The sequence below is a fragment of the Pleurodeles waltl genome, chromosome 2_2, assembly GCF_031143425.1.
Source record: "Pleurodeles waltl isolate 20211129_DDA chromosome 2_2, aPleWal1.hap1.20221129, whole genome shotgun sequence".
NCBI classification, from domain to species: Eukaryota; Metazoa; Chordata; class Amphibia; order Caudata; family Salamandridae; genus Pleurodeles; species Pleurodeles waltl.
In genome coordinates this window covers 160,663,689-160,681,002 of record NC_090439.1, presented here as the reverse complement: position 1 = coordinate 160,681,002, position 17,314 = coordinate 160,663,689, and the positions used below count along the sequence as shown (strand labels likewise).

The 17,314-nt window shown below is 45.8% G+C and overlaps 1 protein-coding gene across 2 annotated transcripts in view; it reads left to right on the top strand.

Annotated features, from left to right (window-relative positions):
- Positions 1-17,314, top strand: part of GALNT1 (polypeptide N-acetylgalactosaminyltransferase 1) — a 684,180-nt gene that overhangs the window by 516,722 nt on the left and 150,144 nt on the right. For both annotated transcript variants that reach the window (XM_069219558.1, XM_069219557.1), the window contains exon 8: positions 14,760-14,940. In XM_069219558.1, the coding sequence (XP_069075659.1) occupies positions 14,760-14,940 (181 nt within the window). The remainder of the gene's footprint in view (positions 1-14,759; positions 14,941-17,314) is intronic.

Genomic DNA, 17,314 nt, shown 5'->3' with positions numbered 1-17,314 from the left:
TAGTTGGTGAACGGAAGTGTGCGGGTGTGGATAGCAGCAGGCTTCAGATCGGTGGGCTGTGTCAGCACAAGAGGCCTAAGACAGCAGCTTTTGCTGCCTAGGGCCCTGACCTGAATGTGCCTGATCTTGGAAGCGCTTAGAAGGATCAGGGCTGTTTAGGGCTTCCGAGATCGAGTGCATTTAGGCAAGCATGCCAGTAGGAATTTCACAAGATTTTAGCCAACTCCTCAGAATTCTGTGGAGTAGAACTTTGTGATCTCCGCCTGGGCCTAGTTAACATCTCTAAATATAAAACTGCTGGACAAGCTTGTTTAAAACCACTCTCTTTAAGCAATAAACGAAGCCTAGGTGTGCAAAAAAGTACAAGATAATATAGAGTGAAATGTGCCCTGGGGCAACTTATCAAAACTACATGGACCCAACAATTGAAAATCATAACTTTGTGGTGAGGCCAAAGTCAGGTGCAGCAAATCTATCATAAAACAGGTTAATAAACATCTATCCCTATTGTTTTTCACCATTGTTAAATAGGATTCGGTGTGCCATGTTGTAGTTGACAAAACTTATTAGCTGACAGAGGGTTTTGCCCTCTTCCCTAAGTTAAGGCTGCCTGTGACAGACTCCTGAAACTGAACAAAAGTCATTTTTGATTCTGGAGAACAATCCTTGAACACAGCAAAAGCATTAAAGGTTGCTGAATGGAAGAGATGGATAGACAACTTCTTCTACCAAATATAAGTCTTACGAACAGCAGTGTAAGGTCTTCCCCTCTGATCTACTCAATCTACACCACCCATATGTTTATTGTAGTCTAAAATGCACACAGGTATGCACACTTCAGCAACCTGACCCCAAACAGTCATAGGTGAAGTACTTTCATCATGGATGATAGTCGACATGTAGACATCCCTCCTGTTTGCTAATTTGCCAATTTCACAGCTAGCAGTTCATCAATATGCAAGACACTGCACTGCCCCCTCAAGTTTTTTTTTTTTTAAACACACAAGCTCTTTTGTATAACCTTTACGGCTAGAGCGGACTGTGCCACAAGCAACAGTGTCAACTTTGAACAGTTCCCTGAACAATTGCACACAATTGTTGAAGTTATCTAGGTACGAATAATGACCTTTGTTAAAAAGTCCTCATTTACTCCAAAAGCGGCCAGTGTACATCTAGAAATTATAGACCTATCCAGTCCTACTCTCAAGACAGTATCTTAATTCCATAACGTGCCTTCATGCTAGGTAATGTACTACCTAAAAACCAAACTGCCCTTGAACAGGACCTAAGACCCATCCACTGTGATTTCTTTCCCTGGAACATAGATCTCAGAAAATTGATCTACAGAGTTATCAAGGACCGGTTGAATCTTAAAAAGACGGTTACAATCATGGTGATCTTGTGGCAAAGCTAAAGCATTATCAACCAAATGCAGCATCCAAAGCAGAAGCAAATACATGTTAAGACTCATGACTGCAGGAAATATGGCTGTTGCTATAAAGGGACTGGTAGACAGATATGAAGACAACAGCAGCTTCCATATCCATCCCATCAAAAAGTTAGTTAAACCCAAGAAGTTCTTCAACTCTTCCAGATTAGTGGGTGTCCACCAGGCAGCTCTAGAGCAGGGCCTAAGTCTGGTACTGTTGTCCCTCAGATGCTGTTCAGCATACAAATTAGTCTGCTCAACAATCTCAATCTCACCCAAAAATACATTGCCCATAAACAACTGAAAGAAATGTGTAGGCAAAAAGTTTTCAGTAGTCACTCTACATCCTGCGACACCAGTAAAGGCAGGCAAAGCCAGCTGCACAATGTTTGGGTAACTAAGAGTTCAGCTCTTCCAGTGGGAAGCCTTGCACCCCAGGCTGCTATCCAGATGCCTCTTGCTGCTATATCAGTATATCGGTGTCCTCCTAAAAAATAGTGGCTCAGAAGATTCCTTTCAGACAGAAAATTCACTGCCAGATTCTTGCACTTCCTCCTCTTCCTCAGATGCAGAGTCAAGTCTCATAATCCTGGTCAGAGGAAGATTAAAAAAGCATACCAACAACCTGCTGGGCGGTAATCCTGTGGCTTGCTATGATCCTTACTAAAAGAAGCAACTTGACAAGTAAGTCAACAAACAACATTGCGTAAAATAATAAAGTGTGGCTTTATCACAAAGACCTATATACACAAAAACGATGCCACTCACTTGACAGAAACAGCTAAACTTACCAGCACCTACTCTGCACAGACACAACAAGCACCAACGATATCCCACTAAAAAGGAAAACAAAACAAAATTAAATTACACATAAGACAACACAATACATGTAATGCACAAATCTAAGAAGAATTGCACTGACAATAACACACAAGCTGAATATGCTGCTATTATTGCACCATTTACCAAAAACTGATTCATGCATGTCAGTGGAACCCATTGAAGTAAATAGTACAGAACAGTTTTTCTTACCAAACACAAGCAAATTTCAGATGTACCACTGTCTAGACCGCAAGCAGAAGTCACAGCAAAGGAATCAAACGCTTTGCATTAGAATAAAAAATATACATTACAATCACAAATGCTAATAATGCGCCAGTCCACACACACCAAGCTGGGGGGCAGATGGGCATAAAATTTGGCCAAAACATTCATCTCCTAAAAGGGAGCAATCCTTGCTCAAGGAGCCGATCCTCACAACAGCAGCAGCATAGTGAATAAAACATCCATGGTGTCTAGTGATTTCTGCCTCCCTTGGGGGATAGATGGGCCTAAAAAAAAAAAAGGCCGATTTCTTGTGGGCAGAAACAGCCAAAATATCTGCCCCCTAAATGGAGTGATCCATGCTCAAGGGTCCACTTCTCAAATTCGCCAAAATGTAAAATCCCTGGTGTCTAGCGGTTTAAACAAAGAGGCCGATCTGCTTCCGGGGGGAAGGGGGGTTCAGAAACGGCCAAAATATATGCCCCAGAGGGGAGCAATCCTTACCCAAGGGGCCGCTCCCCAAACCGTAAACATACACAAAACCAAAAATCCCCGCTGGCCCAGTAGTATTTCCGCGACACGTTCGCGACCCCATGTGCGATAGTGCAGCAGGATACATTTCAAAGAGACGCTGGGGGACATTAAAAATTCTCTCCTTTCCCACATTTGCCTCTTTGAAACCCCTCACCCCTCTGAGGACAACCAAACTTAGCTGTTTCCCCTCCCTGCGCTGGAAGTAAATGGCTTCCAGCACCATCGGCCTGCTCTGATGCCAGCGCACGGGGTGCGAGCTGACATCATCAGATTGCTGGGGGGAGGGGTGGCAGCGGAAGCACTTCTGCTGCCATCCCTGGTGGGGGGGACTGTATGGGGGTGTCCCACGAAGGGAGCCTATGCCCACCACGGCATGTACGGTGCTAACAACAAAAAGTTTAGGTAACATCATTTTTTTTTTTATATAAACATATGTTATTTAAAAGCAATCACAGACATGTCATCTGCTGACCCAAGCAGGTTATCATCCCTCAATCAATCAATCAGTCAGTTTTTGTAAAGTGCTCCTACTCACTCATGACGGGTCTCAAGGCGCTGGGGCTGTGGGGGTGGGGAAGCATGGAGCCCCATCCGGAGAGCCACGTCTTGTGGGTCTTCCTGAAGATGGTGTGCGATGGGCTTTGCAGCAAAGAGATGGAACAACCTGCCCCTATACCTAAGGCAAAGTAGGTGAAGGATCATCCTCTGGCGGTGGTTTTTGGAATGCGAGGGATAGTGGCCAGAGGTAGTTGAGCGGAGGGATCTGGCGGGAGTGTAGAAGGAGAGGCAGTGGTTCAGGTAGGCTGGTCCGACGACGTGTATGGCTTTGTACGTGTGGGTGAGTAGCTGGAAAGTGATTCATTTTTCTATCGGGAGCCAGTGGAGGGTCCTCAGGTGCTGGGAGATATTTTCTTGGCATGGGAGGTAAAGGACAAGTCTGGCGGAGTTCTGGATGGGTTTCAGCTTTTTAATGTTTCTCGTCGTGGTGCCGGTGTAGAGAGCGTTGCCATGGGTGACTGTCCTGTGGCAGACTGCTGGGATCCATTTGAAAAATTTCCAGAGGGTGTGCCAGCAGGAGGAGGTGACAGAGTTTACCTGTTGGGTCATAGATAGGGAGTAGTCGAGGATGATGCCTAGGTTGTAGGCGTGCTCAGTCAGTAAAGGCGTGCTCAGGTTGCAGGTAGCTGAGAGCTGTGGGCCAGCAGAAGTCGTCCCATGCTGAGGTGGCATTTCTGAAAACGATGAGCTCTGTCTTTTCAGAGTTGAGTTTGAGGCAGCTTTTTCTCATCCAGGTGGTGACGGCTTCCACTCCAGAGTGGAAATTTCTTTTGGCCATGTCCGGGTCTTGGGTGAGGGAAATGAGTTGTGTGTCAGCGGCGTATGACACAATGTTCATTCTCTGGCTTCTGATGATGACAGCGAGTGTGGTTGTATATATGTTGAAGAGAGTTGGACTCAGAGAGGATCCTTGGGGAACTCTGCAGCTGACTCCTGTGGGTTTAGATGTGTACGGAGGGAGCCTGACCCTCTTAGTCCTTACGGAAAGGAAGGAGTGGATACATTTCAGGGCTGTTCCACTGATTCCTACGTCGTGGAGTCTAGTGCATAGTGTGCTGTGGGAGATGCGCCGAAGGCTGCTGAGAGGTCGAGGATTATGAGTGCTGTGGTGTGGCCACAGTCTAGAAGTGATCGGATGTCGTAATTGGATGCAAGAAGAGCTGTCTCCGTGTTGTGGTTGCTGCGGAACCCGGACTGGTTGACCTTGATTACATTTTGTAGTTGTGTGTTGATGGCTTTCTCCAGTACTTTGGCCAGGTAGGGTAGCAGCAAGATGGGCTGAAAGTTCTTTGGTTCTGGTGGGTCGGTCGAGGGTTTCTTCAGGAGGGGGCATAATTTGGCATGTTTCCAGTCCCTGTGATGGCAACAAATCGTAGCAAATTGTAATTTGATACCCACTTGATTAATATGCATGAGGTAAGTCAGATTCTTACCCTCTACTATTCCGAATTTTAAGTACCAACCTGTTAGTACATAAAAAATCTTTACTAGTCACAAAAATACTGGTCGTAAAATGATAAGGTAAAGAAATTGTGACAGTGACAGTAGAGCATCGGGTGATATTTTAGTGAGGTAGCTGTGAAAATAACTTACTGTAGCTAAAAGTAACAAAATAAACAGACAAAAGTTTGATTTTAAAGGTGAACAAATTCTGGGAGGCTTTGACTGTTATGGAGCTAGGAGATGTGCATGCATCTACTACTCTCAAATACTTTTGGGAACTAAAACACAAACTTAGTGTTCCTCATGGTGATGTTTATAAAGAGCTCTAAATAAGGCATAGTCCTGCATCACCTGTTCACAGAACTTCTGAAAACCTGTCCGAACTCCTTTGGACTCTCATCAGTTACCATTTAGCTGACATCTCAACTGTATATCGCTGATGATTTTAATAGGAGGCATCATACTGTCTTATTGGAATGAAAACATAAAAAGCAGATTAATATCTCACATTAGAAGAAGAATAAAAAGACAAATTCAAAGCCCCTGTTCATTGACCAAAGTGTCAAAATGACACATCTACGATTTAAATACCCGTTATACTTGAAACGTTACATCAGATGGGCAAGACTATACCAAATATAGAAAATACTTTGGTTCATACTTGTAGGAAGTTGGCTCTGTATATACTATTTCAAAGCAAGAAATAGTGTGCACGGAGTCCAAGGGTTCCCCTTAGAGGTAAGATAGTGGCAAAAGTAGATAATTCTAATGCTCTATTTTGTGGTAGTGTGCTCGAGCAGTAGGCTTATCAGAGGGTAGTATTAAGCACTTGTGGTACACAGACAGGCAATAAATGAGGAACACACACTCAAAGACCTACTCCAGGCCAATAGGTTTTTATATTGAAAAATATATGTTCGATGGCATCTGTCGCTGTAGATACGCATGTTCTGCAATAGCTCGCCATCTGGTGTTGGGCCGGAGTGTTACAAGTTGTTTTTCTTCGAAGAAGTCTTTCGAGTCACGGGACCGAGTGACTCCTCCTTTTGTCTCCATTGCGCATGGGCGTCGACTCCATCTTTGATTGTTTTTTTTCCGCTATCGGGTTCGGACGTGTTCCTGTCGCTCTGAGTTTCGGAACGGAAAATTAGCTAATTTCGGAAGATTTTCGTCGGTATTGTTGCGTTCGGGATCGGCGTACTTAGATTCCACACCGCATCGAAGATCGAAGAGCTCCGGTGCCCTTCGGGGTAGTTTTTCGATCCTCCGTCGGGGCCTGGTCGGCCCGACCGCGTGCTGAAGAACGCCGATGGAACGGACCCCGTTCCGTTTCTGCCCCAAATGCCACAATAAATACCCCTACACAGACCAACACTTGGTCTGCAACCTGTGCCTGTCACCTGAGCACAGCGAAAACACCTGCGAGGCCTGTCGTGCGTTCCGGTCCCGAAAAACACTCCGAGACCGTCGAGCCAGAAGACTTCAGATGGCGTCCGCACCGACAGCCCAACGGGAGTTCGAGGAACAGGAAGAGGAAGGTACCTTCTCGATCCAAGACTCAGACTCCGAAGGATTCGACGATACACAAACCGTGAGTAAGACGTCGAAAACCACTCAGAGGAACATTTACAAGGCCCAGGGGACGCCACTGCCACCAGGCCATGGCTCGACCCATAAAATCGGTGACCGCCCGTCGGCACCGAAAAAGGCCCAAACAGTGCCGAGATCGTCCGACTCCGGTCGAGACACCGGCACGCAGCCTTCTCGGGACCGAGAAAGTGCTCGAGACAAGCCTCCACACCGAGATGCCGGTGCCGACACGGCTCGACGCCGAGACAGCGGCACCGAAACAGATCGACGCCGAGAGGTTTCGGCCCCGAAAAAGAAAAGAGTCACCTCGGAGCCGAAAAAACACGCAGATAGAGTTTCGATGCCGAAACAAACTGCAAGCGACCCAGCTTCAGGCTCTTATACAGAAGAGCACTCGCTAACCTCCCAAATGCAGAAGCATAGGTTTGAGGAAGAGCTGCAAGCAACTGATGTGGACCATACGCAAAAGCGTATCTTCATACAGCAGGGGACAGGAAAAATAAGCACCCTTCCCCCCATTAGGAGAAAGAGAAGGTTGGAGTTCCAGACGGAACAGACACCACAACCAAAAGTGGTGAAAAGAGTTACCCCACCACCCTCTCCTCCGCCTGTGCTTAACGTCTCACCAGCACAAACTCCATCACACTCCCCAGCTCACAACACCATGAGCCAGGGTGACCAAGATCAGGACGCATGGGACCTATACGACGCCCCAGTGTCAGATAACAGTCCGGAGGCATACCCTACAAAGCCATCTCCACCAGAAGACAGCACCGCGTATTCTCAAGTGGTGGCTAGAGCAGCACAATTTCACAACGTAAGCCTCCACTCAGAACAGGTCGAGGATGATTTCTTATTCAACACCCTCTCCTCCACCCACAGCTCCTACCAAAGCCTGCCTATGCTCCCTGGTATGCTCCGGCACGCAAAAGACATCTTTAAGGAGCCGGTCAAAAGTAGGGCAATCACACCAAGGGTGGAAAAAAAGTATAAGGCGCCTCCTACAGACCCGGCTTTCATCACTACACAGCTGCCACCAGACTCTGTCGTTGTAGGAGCAGCTAGGAAAAGGGCTAACTCTCACACATCTGGAGATGCACCACCCCCAGATAAAGAAAGCCGCAAGCTCGATGCAGCTGGTAAGAGTCGCAGCACAAGCTGCAAACCAGTGGCGCATCGCGAACTCACAGGCACTACTTGCGCGCTATGACAGAGCCCACTGGGACGAGATGCAACATCTCATTGAACATCTGCCCAAGGACTTACAAAATAGGGCAAAACAAGTGGTTGAGGAGGGACAGACCATTTCCAACAACCAGATCCGCTCCTCCATGGACGCTGCAGATACAGCTGCACGGACAATTAATACATCTGTAACTATCAGAAGGCATGCATGGCTCCGAACGTCTGGATTTAAACCAGAGATTCAACAAGCAGTTCTCAATATGCCTTTTAATGAAAAAGAACTGTTCGGTCCAGAAGTGGACACAGCGATTGAGAAACTCAAAAAAGATACGGACACTGCCAAAGCCATGGGCGCACTCTACTCCCCGCAAAGCAGAGGGAATTACAGCACATTCCGTAAAACGCCCTTTCAAGGGGGGTTTCGAGGTCAAAGCACACAAGCCAGCACCTCACAAGCCACACCGTCCAGTTACCAGGGACAGTATAGAGGAGGTTTTCGGGGACAATATAGAGGAGGGCAATTCCCTAGAAATAGAGGAAGATTTCAAAGCCCCAAAGCCCCTACTACTAAACAGTGACTCACAGGTCACTCACCCCCTCCACACAACACCAGTGGGGGGAAGAATAGGTCATTATTACAAAGCATGGGAGGAAATCACTACAGACACTTGGGTTCTAGCAATTATCCAACATGGTTATTGCATAGAATTTCTACAATTCCCTCCAAACATACCACCAAAAGCACAAAATTTAACAACACACCATTCCAATCTCCTGGAGATAGAAGTGCAGGCACTATTGCAAAAGAATGCAATCGAATTAGTGCCAAACACACAAATAAACACAGGAGTTTACTCACTGTACTTTCTGATACCAAAGAAGGACAAAACACTGAGACCAATCCTAGACCTCAGAGTAGTGAACACTTTCATCAAATCAGACCACTTCCACATGGTCACACTACAAGAAGTATTGCCATTGCTAAAACTGCACGACTACATGGCAACTTTAGACCTCAAGGATGCTTATTTCCATATACCAATACACCCATCGCACAGGAAATACCTAAGGTTTGTATTCAAAGGAATACATTACCAATTCAAGGTACTGCCTTTCGGATTAACAACCGCACCAAGAGTCTTTACCAAATGTCTAGCGGTAGTCGCAGCACACATAAGAAGGCAGCAAATACATGTGTTCCCATATCTAGACGACTGGCTAATCAAGGCCCATTCGTTAATAGAGTGCTCAAATCACACAAATCATATCATACAAACCCTCTTCAAACTAGGGTTCACCGTCAATTTCACAAAATCCAAAATTCTGCCACGCAAGGTACAACAATACCTGGGAGCCATAATAGACACATCAAAAGGAGTAGCCACTCCGAGTCCACAAAGAATTCAAAATTTCAACACCATCATACAACGCATGTATCCAACACAAAAGATACAGGCAAAGATGGTATTACAACTCCTAGGCATGATGTCATCATGCATAGCCATTGTCCCAAACGCAAGACTGCACATGAGGCCCTTACAACAATGCCTAGCATCACAGTGGTCTCAAGCACAGGGTCACCTTCTAGATCTGGTGTTAATAGACCGCCAAACTTACCTCTCGCTTCTGTGGTGGAACAACATAAATTTAAACAAGGGGCGGCCTTTCCAAGACCCAGTGCCACAATACGTAATAACAACAGATGCTTCCATGACAGGGTGGGGAGCACACCTCGATCAACACAGCATACAAGGACAATGGAACGTACATCAAACAAAACTGCATATCAATCACCTAGAACTTCTAGCAGTTTTTCAAGCACTAAAAGCTTTCCAACCAATAATAGTTCACAAATACATTCTCGTCAAAACAGACAACATGACAACAATGTATTATCTAAACAAGCAGGGGGGGGACGCACTCCACGCAGTTAAGCCTGCTAGCACAAAAAATTTGGCATTGGGCAATTCACAACCAAATTCGCCTAATTGCACAGTTTATACCAGGGATACAAAATCAACTCGCAGACAATCTCTCTCGAGATCACCAACAGGTCCACGAATGGGAAATTCACCCCCAAATTCTGAACACTTATTTCAAACTCTGGGGAACACCTCAGATAGACTTGTTTGCGACAAGGGAGAACGCAAAATGCCAAAACTTCGCATCCAGATACCCACACAAACAATCCCAAGGCAATGCCCTATGGATGAACTGGTCAGGGATATTTGCTTACGCTTTTCCTCCTCTCCCTCTCCTTCCTTACCTGGTAAACAAACTCAGTCAAAGCAAACTCAAACTCATATTGATAGCACCAACTTGGGCAAGGCAACCCTGGTACACAACGCTGCTAGACCTATCAGTGGTACCCTGCATCAAATTGCCCAACAGGCCAGATCTGTTGACACAGCACAACCAAAAGATCAGACACCCAGATCCAGCATCGCTGAATCTAGCAATCTGGCTCCTGAAATCCTAGAATTCGGGCACTTACAACTTACCCAAGAATGTATGGAAGTCATAAAACAAGCAAGAAGGCCATCCACCAGGCACTGCTATGCAAGTAAATGGAAGAGGTTTGTTTGCTACTGCCATATTAATCAAATACAACCATTACACACAACTCCAGAACATGTAGTGGGTTACTTGCTTCACTTACAAAAATCTAACCTAGCTTTCTCTTCCATTAAGATTCACCTTGCAGCAATATCTGCATACCTGCAGACTACCTATTCAACTTCCCTATATAAAATACCAGTCATTAAAGCATTCATGGAGGGCCTTAGGAGAATTATACCGCCAAGAACACTACCTGTTCCTTCATGGAACCTAAATGTTGTCCTAACTAGACTTATGGGTCCACCTTTTGAACCCATGCACTCCTGCGACATACAGTTCCTAACCTGGAAGGTGGCATTTCTCATCGCCATTACTTCCCTGAGAAGAGTAAGCGAGATTCAGGCGTTTACTATACAGGAACCTTTTATACAACTACACAAAAATAAAGTCGTCCTAAGGACCAATCCTAAATTTTTGCCAAAGGTTATTTCACCGTTCCATCTAAATCAAACAGTGGAACTTCCAGTGTTCTTTCCACAGCCAGATACCGTAGCTGAAAGGGCACTACATACATTAGATGTCAAAAGAGCATTGATGTATTACATTGACAGAACAAAAAACATCAGAAAGACTAAACAACTCTTTATTGCATTTCAAAAACCTCATGCAGGAAACCCAATTTCAAAACAAGGTATAGCCAGATGGATAGTTAAATGCATCCAAATCTGCTACCTTAAAGCTAAACGACAGCTGCCCATTACACCAAGGGCACACTCAACCAGAAAGAAAGGTGCTACCATGGCCTTTCTAGGAAACATCCCAATGCAAGAAATATGTAAGGCAGCCACATGGTCTACGCCTCACACATTCACCAAGCACTACTGTGTAGACGTGTTATCCGCACAACAAGCCACAGTAGGTCAAGCCGTATTAAGGACATTATTTCAGACTACTTCCACTCCTACAGGCTGATCCACCGCTTTTGGGGAAATAACTGCTTACTAGTCTATGCAGAACATGCGTATCTACAGCGACAGATGCCATCGAACTGAAAATGTCACTTACCCAGTGTACATCTGTTCGTGGCATCAGTCGCAGTAGATTCGCATGTGCCCACCCGCCTCCCCGGGAGCCTGTAGCAGTTTGGAAGTTACCTTCAATTATTTATATATGTATCATCTCAACCTTAAATAGGTGCATACTTAGTCACTCCATTGCATGGGCACTATTACTACAATTCAACTCCTACCTCACCCTCTGCGGGGAAAAACAATCAAAGATGGAGTCGACGCCCATGCGCAATGGAGACAAAAGGAGGAGTCACTCGGTCCCGTGACTCGAAAGACTTCTTCGAAGAAAAACAACTTGTAACACTCCGGCCCAACACCAGATGGCGAGCTATTGCAGAACATGCGAATCTACTGCGACTGATGCCACGAACAGATGTACACTGGGTAAGTGACATTTTCATTTCTTAGTTTATTTTAAGAACCACAGGTTCAAGATTTACAGTTACTACTTTAAATGTAAGGTACTTCACTTAGATACTTTAGGAACTTTGAATGACAACAATATCATGTACAGTATTTGTAAAAATGGCAATAAGCTATTTTCAAAGTGGACACAGTGCAATAATCAACAGTTCCTCGGGGAGGTAAGTAAAGGTTAGATTAGGAGGTAAGTAAGACACTTACAAGTCTCAGTCCTGGGGCATAGGCAGCCCACCGTTGAGGGTTCAAGGCAACCTTACCTCTGTCCTCGGGGGCAGGCCAGGTGGGGGTGGGGGTTTGTAGAGCACTGGGGGGACACAAGTAGGCACACAAAACACACCCTCAGCGGCACAGGGGCGGACGGGTGCAGTGTGCAAGGCAGGCGTCTGGTTTTGTATAGGTTTTAATGGAGGGACCCGGGGGTCACTCTAGCGGTGCAGGCAGGTACAGGAGGGGCTTCTCGGGACAGCCACCACCTGGGCAAGGCAGAGGGTCGCCTGGGGGTCACTCCTGCATCGAAGTTCGGTTCCTTCAGGTCCTGGGGGCTGCAAGTGCAGTGTTGGTTCCAGGCATCGGGTCCGTTGTTACAGGCAGTCGCGGTCAGGGGGAGCCTCTGGATTCTCTCTGCAGGCGTTGCTGTGGGGGCTCTGGAGGGTTGTCTCTGGTTACTAACGGGCTCGCAGTCGCCGGGTAGTCCTCCCTGAGGTGTTGGTTTTCTGCAGGTCGAGCTGAGGGCGTCTGGTGCAGAGTGTAGAGTCTCACGCTTCCGGCAGGAAATGTGAAGTCCTTGGAAGTTGCTTCTTTGTTGCACAGAAGTAGCTGGTTTTGAACAGGGCCGCTGTTCACTGGAGTTTCTTGGTCCTGTAGTCCAGGGCAGTCCTCTGAGGCTTCAGAGGTCGCTGGTCCCTGTCGGATGAGTCGCTGGAGCAGGTTTTCGAAGTTGGAGACAGGCCGGTAGGGCTGGGGCCAAATCAGTTGTCATCTTCCTCCCCTGCAGGCTTGTAGGTCAGCGGTCGTCCTTCTTTCTTCAGGTTGCAGGAATCTGATTTCATGGGATCTGGGGAGCCCCAAAATACTGAATTTAGGGATGTGTTTAGGTCTGGGCTGGCAGTAGCCAATGGCTACTGTCCTTGAGGGTGGCTACACCCTCTTTGTGCCTCCTCCCTGTGGGGAAGGGGGCACATCCCTAATCCTAATGGGGGAATCCTCCAAACTCAAGATGGAGGATTTCTCAAGGCAGGGGGTCACCTCAGCTCAGGACACCTTAAGGGCTGTCCTGACTGGTGGGTGACTCCTCCTTGTTTTTCTCATTATCTCCTCCAGCCTTGCCGCCAATAGTGGGGGCAGTGGCCGGAGTGGCGGGCATCTCCACTAGCTGGGATGCCCTGGGGTGCTGTAACAAAAGGGGTGAGCCTTTGAGGCTCACCGCCAGGTGTTACAGTTCTTGCAGGGTGCGGTGAGAAGCACCTCCACCCAGTACAGGCTTTGTTCCTGGCCACAGAATGACAAAGTCACTCTCCCCAAGTGGCCAGCAACAGGTCTGGTGTGTGGCAGGCTGGCAGAAACTGGTCAGTCTACACTAGAAGTCGGGTAGGTATTCAAGAGGCATCTCTAAGATGTTCTCTGGGTGTATGTTACAATAAATTGCACACTGGCATCAGTGTGCATTTATTGTGCTGAGAAGTTTGATACCAAACTTCCCAGTTTTCAGTGTAGTCATTATGGTACTGTGGAGTTCATGTTTGACAAACTCCCAGACCATATACTCTTATGGCTACCCTGTACTTACAATGTCTAAGGTTTTGCTTAGACACTGTAGGGGCATAGTGCTCATGCACTTATGCCCTCACTTGTGGTATAGTGCACCCTGCCTTAGGGCTGTAAGGCCTGCTAGAGGGTTGACTTACCTATGCCTCAAGCAGTGTGAGGTTGGCATGGCACTCTGAGGGGAGTGCCATGTCGACTTAGTCATTTTCTCCCGAGCAGCACACACACAAGCTGTGAGGCAGTGTGCATGTGCTGAGTGAGGATTCCCTAGGGTGGCATAAGACATGATGCAGCCCTTAGGGACCTTCCCTGGTATCAGAGCCCTTGGTACCAGGGGTACCAGTTACAAGGGACTTACCAGAGTGCCAGGGTTGTGCCAATTGTTGAGACAAAGGTACAGTTTAGGGAAAGAACACTGGTGCTGGGGCCTGGTTAGCAGGGTCCCAGCACACTTTCAAATCATAACTTAGCATCAGCAACAGCAAAACGTTAGGGGGTAACCATGCCAAGGAGGCATTTCCCTACAATACTCAATTTTTCCTCCTTGATGATAGTTTATTTAAATACCAGTGTGACTAAACTCACGCTTGTTTTGGGGCACAGAATTGCCCCAAGCCCGAAAATCCAGCTTGTAGGAATCCTGATAAATTCGGATGCCACATCTTTTCAAGATCTTTTTGGTCAATTAATGTATGGAGACCAGAGTTAATATTGCTGTTAAGTTTGGGACTTGATATGCCACCAAATACGAAAAAAGGCAAAAGAAGTAATATTGCATGATGGTTTTTAGAAAAACAAAAAAAAACTGCATGCTTTAATTTGAATAATGAAATCTGATGCTAGGGGTAGGTGGCCAGCCCCAATGAGATCAGCGGACCGTCTTTATTATGCATTGATTCTGAACGGAAATCTATTCCATTATCACTGCGCACAAATTCCAAAGTAAAACTGCATTAGCTGCAAAATTAGTTTTTGTCATTGAAATATAAAATGTGTTTAAGTAAAACTGCATGTTTATGCTAATGAGTAGATTCATACAACCTACAAAGACTTAATCTGTAGTATACCAAGAGCCTAATCTGTCATTTCGATTGAAAATCATAGTTTGATACATCTTTGAAGTGAAAATCGGTAACTACTGTTAACTTTTAATTTTCCAGATTTGGCAGTGCGGGGGCACGTTAGAAATTGTCACATGCTCGCACGTGGGACATGTGTTCCGCAAAGCTACACCATATACTTTCCCAGGAGGCACAGGCCAGATCATAAACAAAAACAACAGACGGCTTGCTGAGGTCTGGATGGATGAATTCAAGAATTTCTTTTATATCATCTCTCCCGGTAAGAAATGGTGCAGTTGGTTTAATGTGGGAATTTGGATGTTATTGGGGATTTGCTGCAAAACTATGGTGAAAAACTTTAGTTGGGGCACAAACCGGAGAGGCAAAACAAGTCTTGACTTAGACAGAAACAGAGAAGAAACGTCACAGCAACCTTATTCTGGAGTATGCTAAATCCCCACTGAATATGGCCTTAAATTTTTGTTAAAAGATAAGATAATGAAATATTTCCTAGCAATCGTTACAAAGTTTAAATTCTACTAAGGATACGAAGGCGAGGATTAGGCTTTACTTTCTCTGTTTTATTGGTCCAGCAGCCATTAATAAACTATAACCAAGTAGCAAACTACTACTTCCATGAGTCTTTGTAAGAAAACAAAACGTCCGTCCAATAGGCATACAGCATTCTCTTTTAACTGCCAACGAGGAAACTCTTCCTTCCTCTTTCTTCTGTGATACAGCAGTCACTTTCAGCTCACTCCTGTTTATTGGAATCTGTACCTAAAATCAAGTTAATAATAATAATCCATCAGCCAATTTATAAGATCTGCTCATCACTTCCCAGTAATAACAAATCGAAAACTTTGATTTCAACAGTATTTCACCTGTAGCATGCAACTTTAGGATGCACCTCATCCACATTTTATAATGTAATTTCACTGAGGGGGTATAAATAAAGAAGGGGGTGGGCTAATCCTCGCTTCCACCACTAAAATTGCCAGATTTTAAATTGGTTTCTAGCCCCTAGACAAAAAGCTTCAAAAGCCATAGCACCCCTAACAGTGCGCTCTGGAAGTAGGAACATCAATCCCTGCTTCTTGCATGACCCATCTGACAACAGTAGGGAAAGAAACTACTTTGTGAGGTTTAGTCAGAACAATTAAAAATTGTCACTTCCCTGGAGTTGAATCTCTTCTGTCATTGATTCATATGTTTTAATTGCCCTCACTATACACAATTTTGGAGCGTCTGAAAACATTGGATAGGAAACAATTCTTCAACCACTTTTTGTTCTACCTGAGATATGGAAAGTGACCCCCTCTGGGGTAAAAACTCTACCTTTTATATCCAGAGCTCGTACATCCGAAACTCTGCAACACGAAATGAGACATAACAAGGTAGACAATTTTGTGGGCATCTGCTTCCTCTATAAATATTTATTAGAAGGCCATGATTTCAATAAACAAAGAATCTTATGGACATCCCACTGAGTGGAATACCTGGGTTTGGGAGGAACTAATAGGCGAATACACCTCCGAAGTTTGCAAACTAAAGGATGTTCCCCAACCGGACGACCATCTATTGGGAGATAACCCACGTAAATAGCCAAACTAAAGGTTTTTTTTGGACCTGTAATCCATCCTTCTGAGCCCACAGCAGCTAAAAATGTATTACATGGACAGTGTTGGTCCCCAAGGGATCCAGTTGTCATTGTAGACACCAACCCAGCCATCAAGAACGTGCAGCTCAATATCTTTTGTGTTATCCACCCAAGCAAGGTAGCAGCTTCTTCTGAAATTCCTGGCACTTTATAATGTTCCCTGTAATCCACCAAGCTATCAGACGAAGGAAACCAGCCAGCACTAGATGGTGCTGACGGCCTTGTGGATAACTGAGAAGATCCAGAAACAGGGGCAGAGGCATTGGAAAATCCCAAGAAAGTTCCATCATAGCTGGAAACCAAACTTGAGACCTCCAGATTGGGATGATGACTAACAAATCCGAACCTTCCTGCAGACTTGATTGGAGAGAGAAATCTGTATCGCAAATCGAGGGAAGGCGCATCCCTTCTCCTTGCTCAAATCTAGGAGAAAGGCATCCGTGAACGCCGCATTGGGATCCGGGCACCAGCTGCAACATCTGTCCAGCTGGGAGTCCTGCGGGAGTACCAGTTCGCACCTAGATTGGACTTCCCGGGCAGGTGTTCTGCTAATACTGAGATCTGATGTGCTAGACAGTACTCCCAGAATGTTTGGGCTAAACCCGTCAACATTTTGGACCGCATGCCTCCTTGATGATTTACATAGCGGACTGCCACTATGTTGTCCATCTTGAGGAGGACACAGCATTGTACCTCACCTCTCATGCAACATTTGACGGTGAAAGAACCTGCTATTAATTCCAGGCAATTTATATGCAAGGCATCCTCTTTGGAAGACAATGTTCCTCCTGCATACAACTCTCCACAGGTTTTCCCCAGCACGACTTGCTGGCATTGGATTTTATTACTAGATCTGGTTGGGAACCGAAGTTTGCCAGACCTTCCAGGCTTCCAAATGAACAATTCACCATAAGTTTGTTCCTCGCTTCCTCTGAGGGGGGCACAAATTGAGACTAGGTAAGGCCGTGCTAAAGATGGGAAGACTTGAGGCATT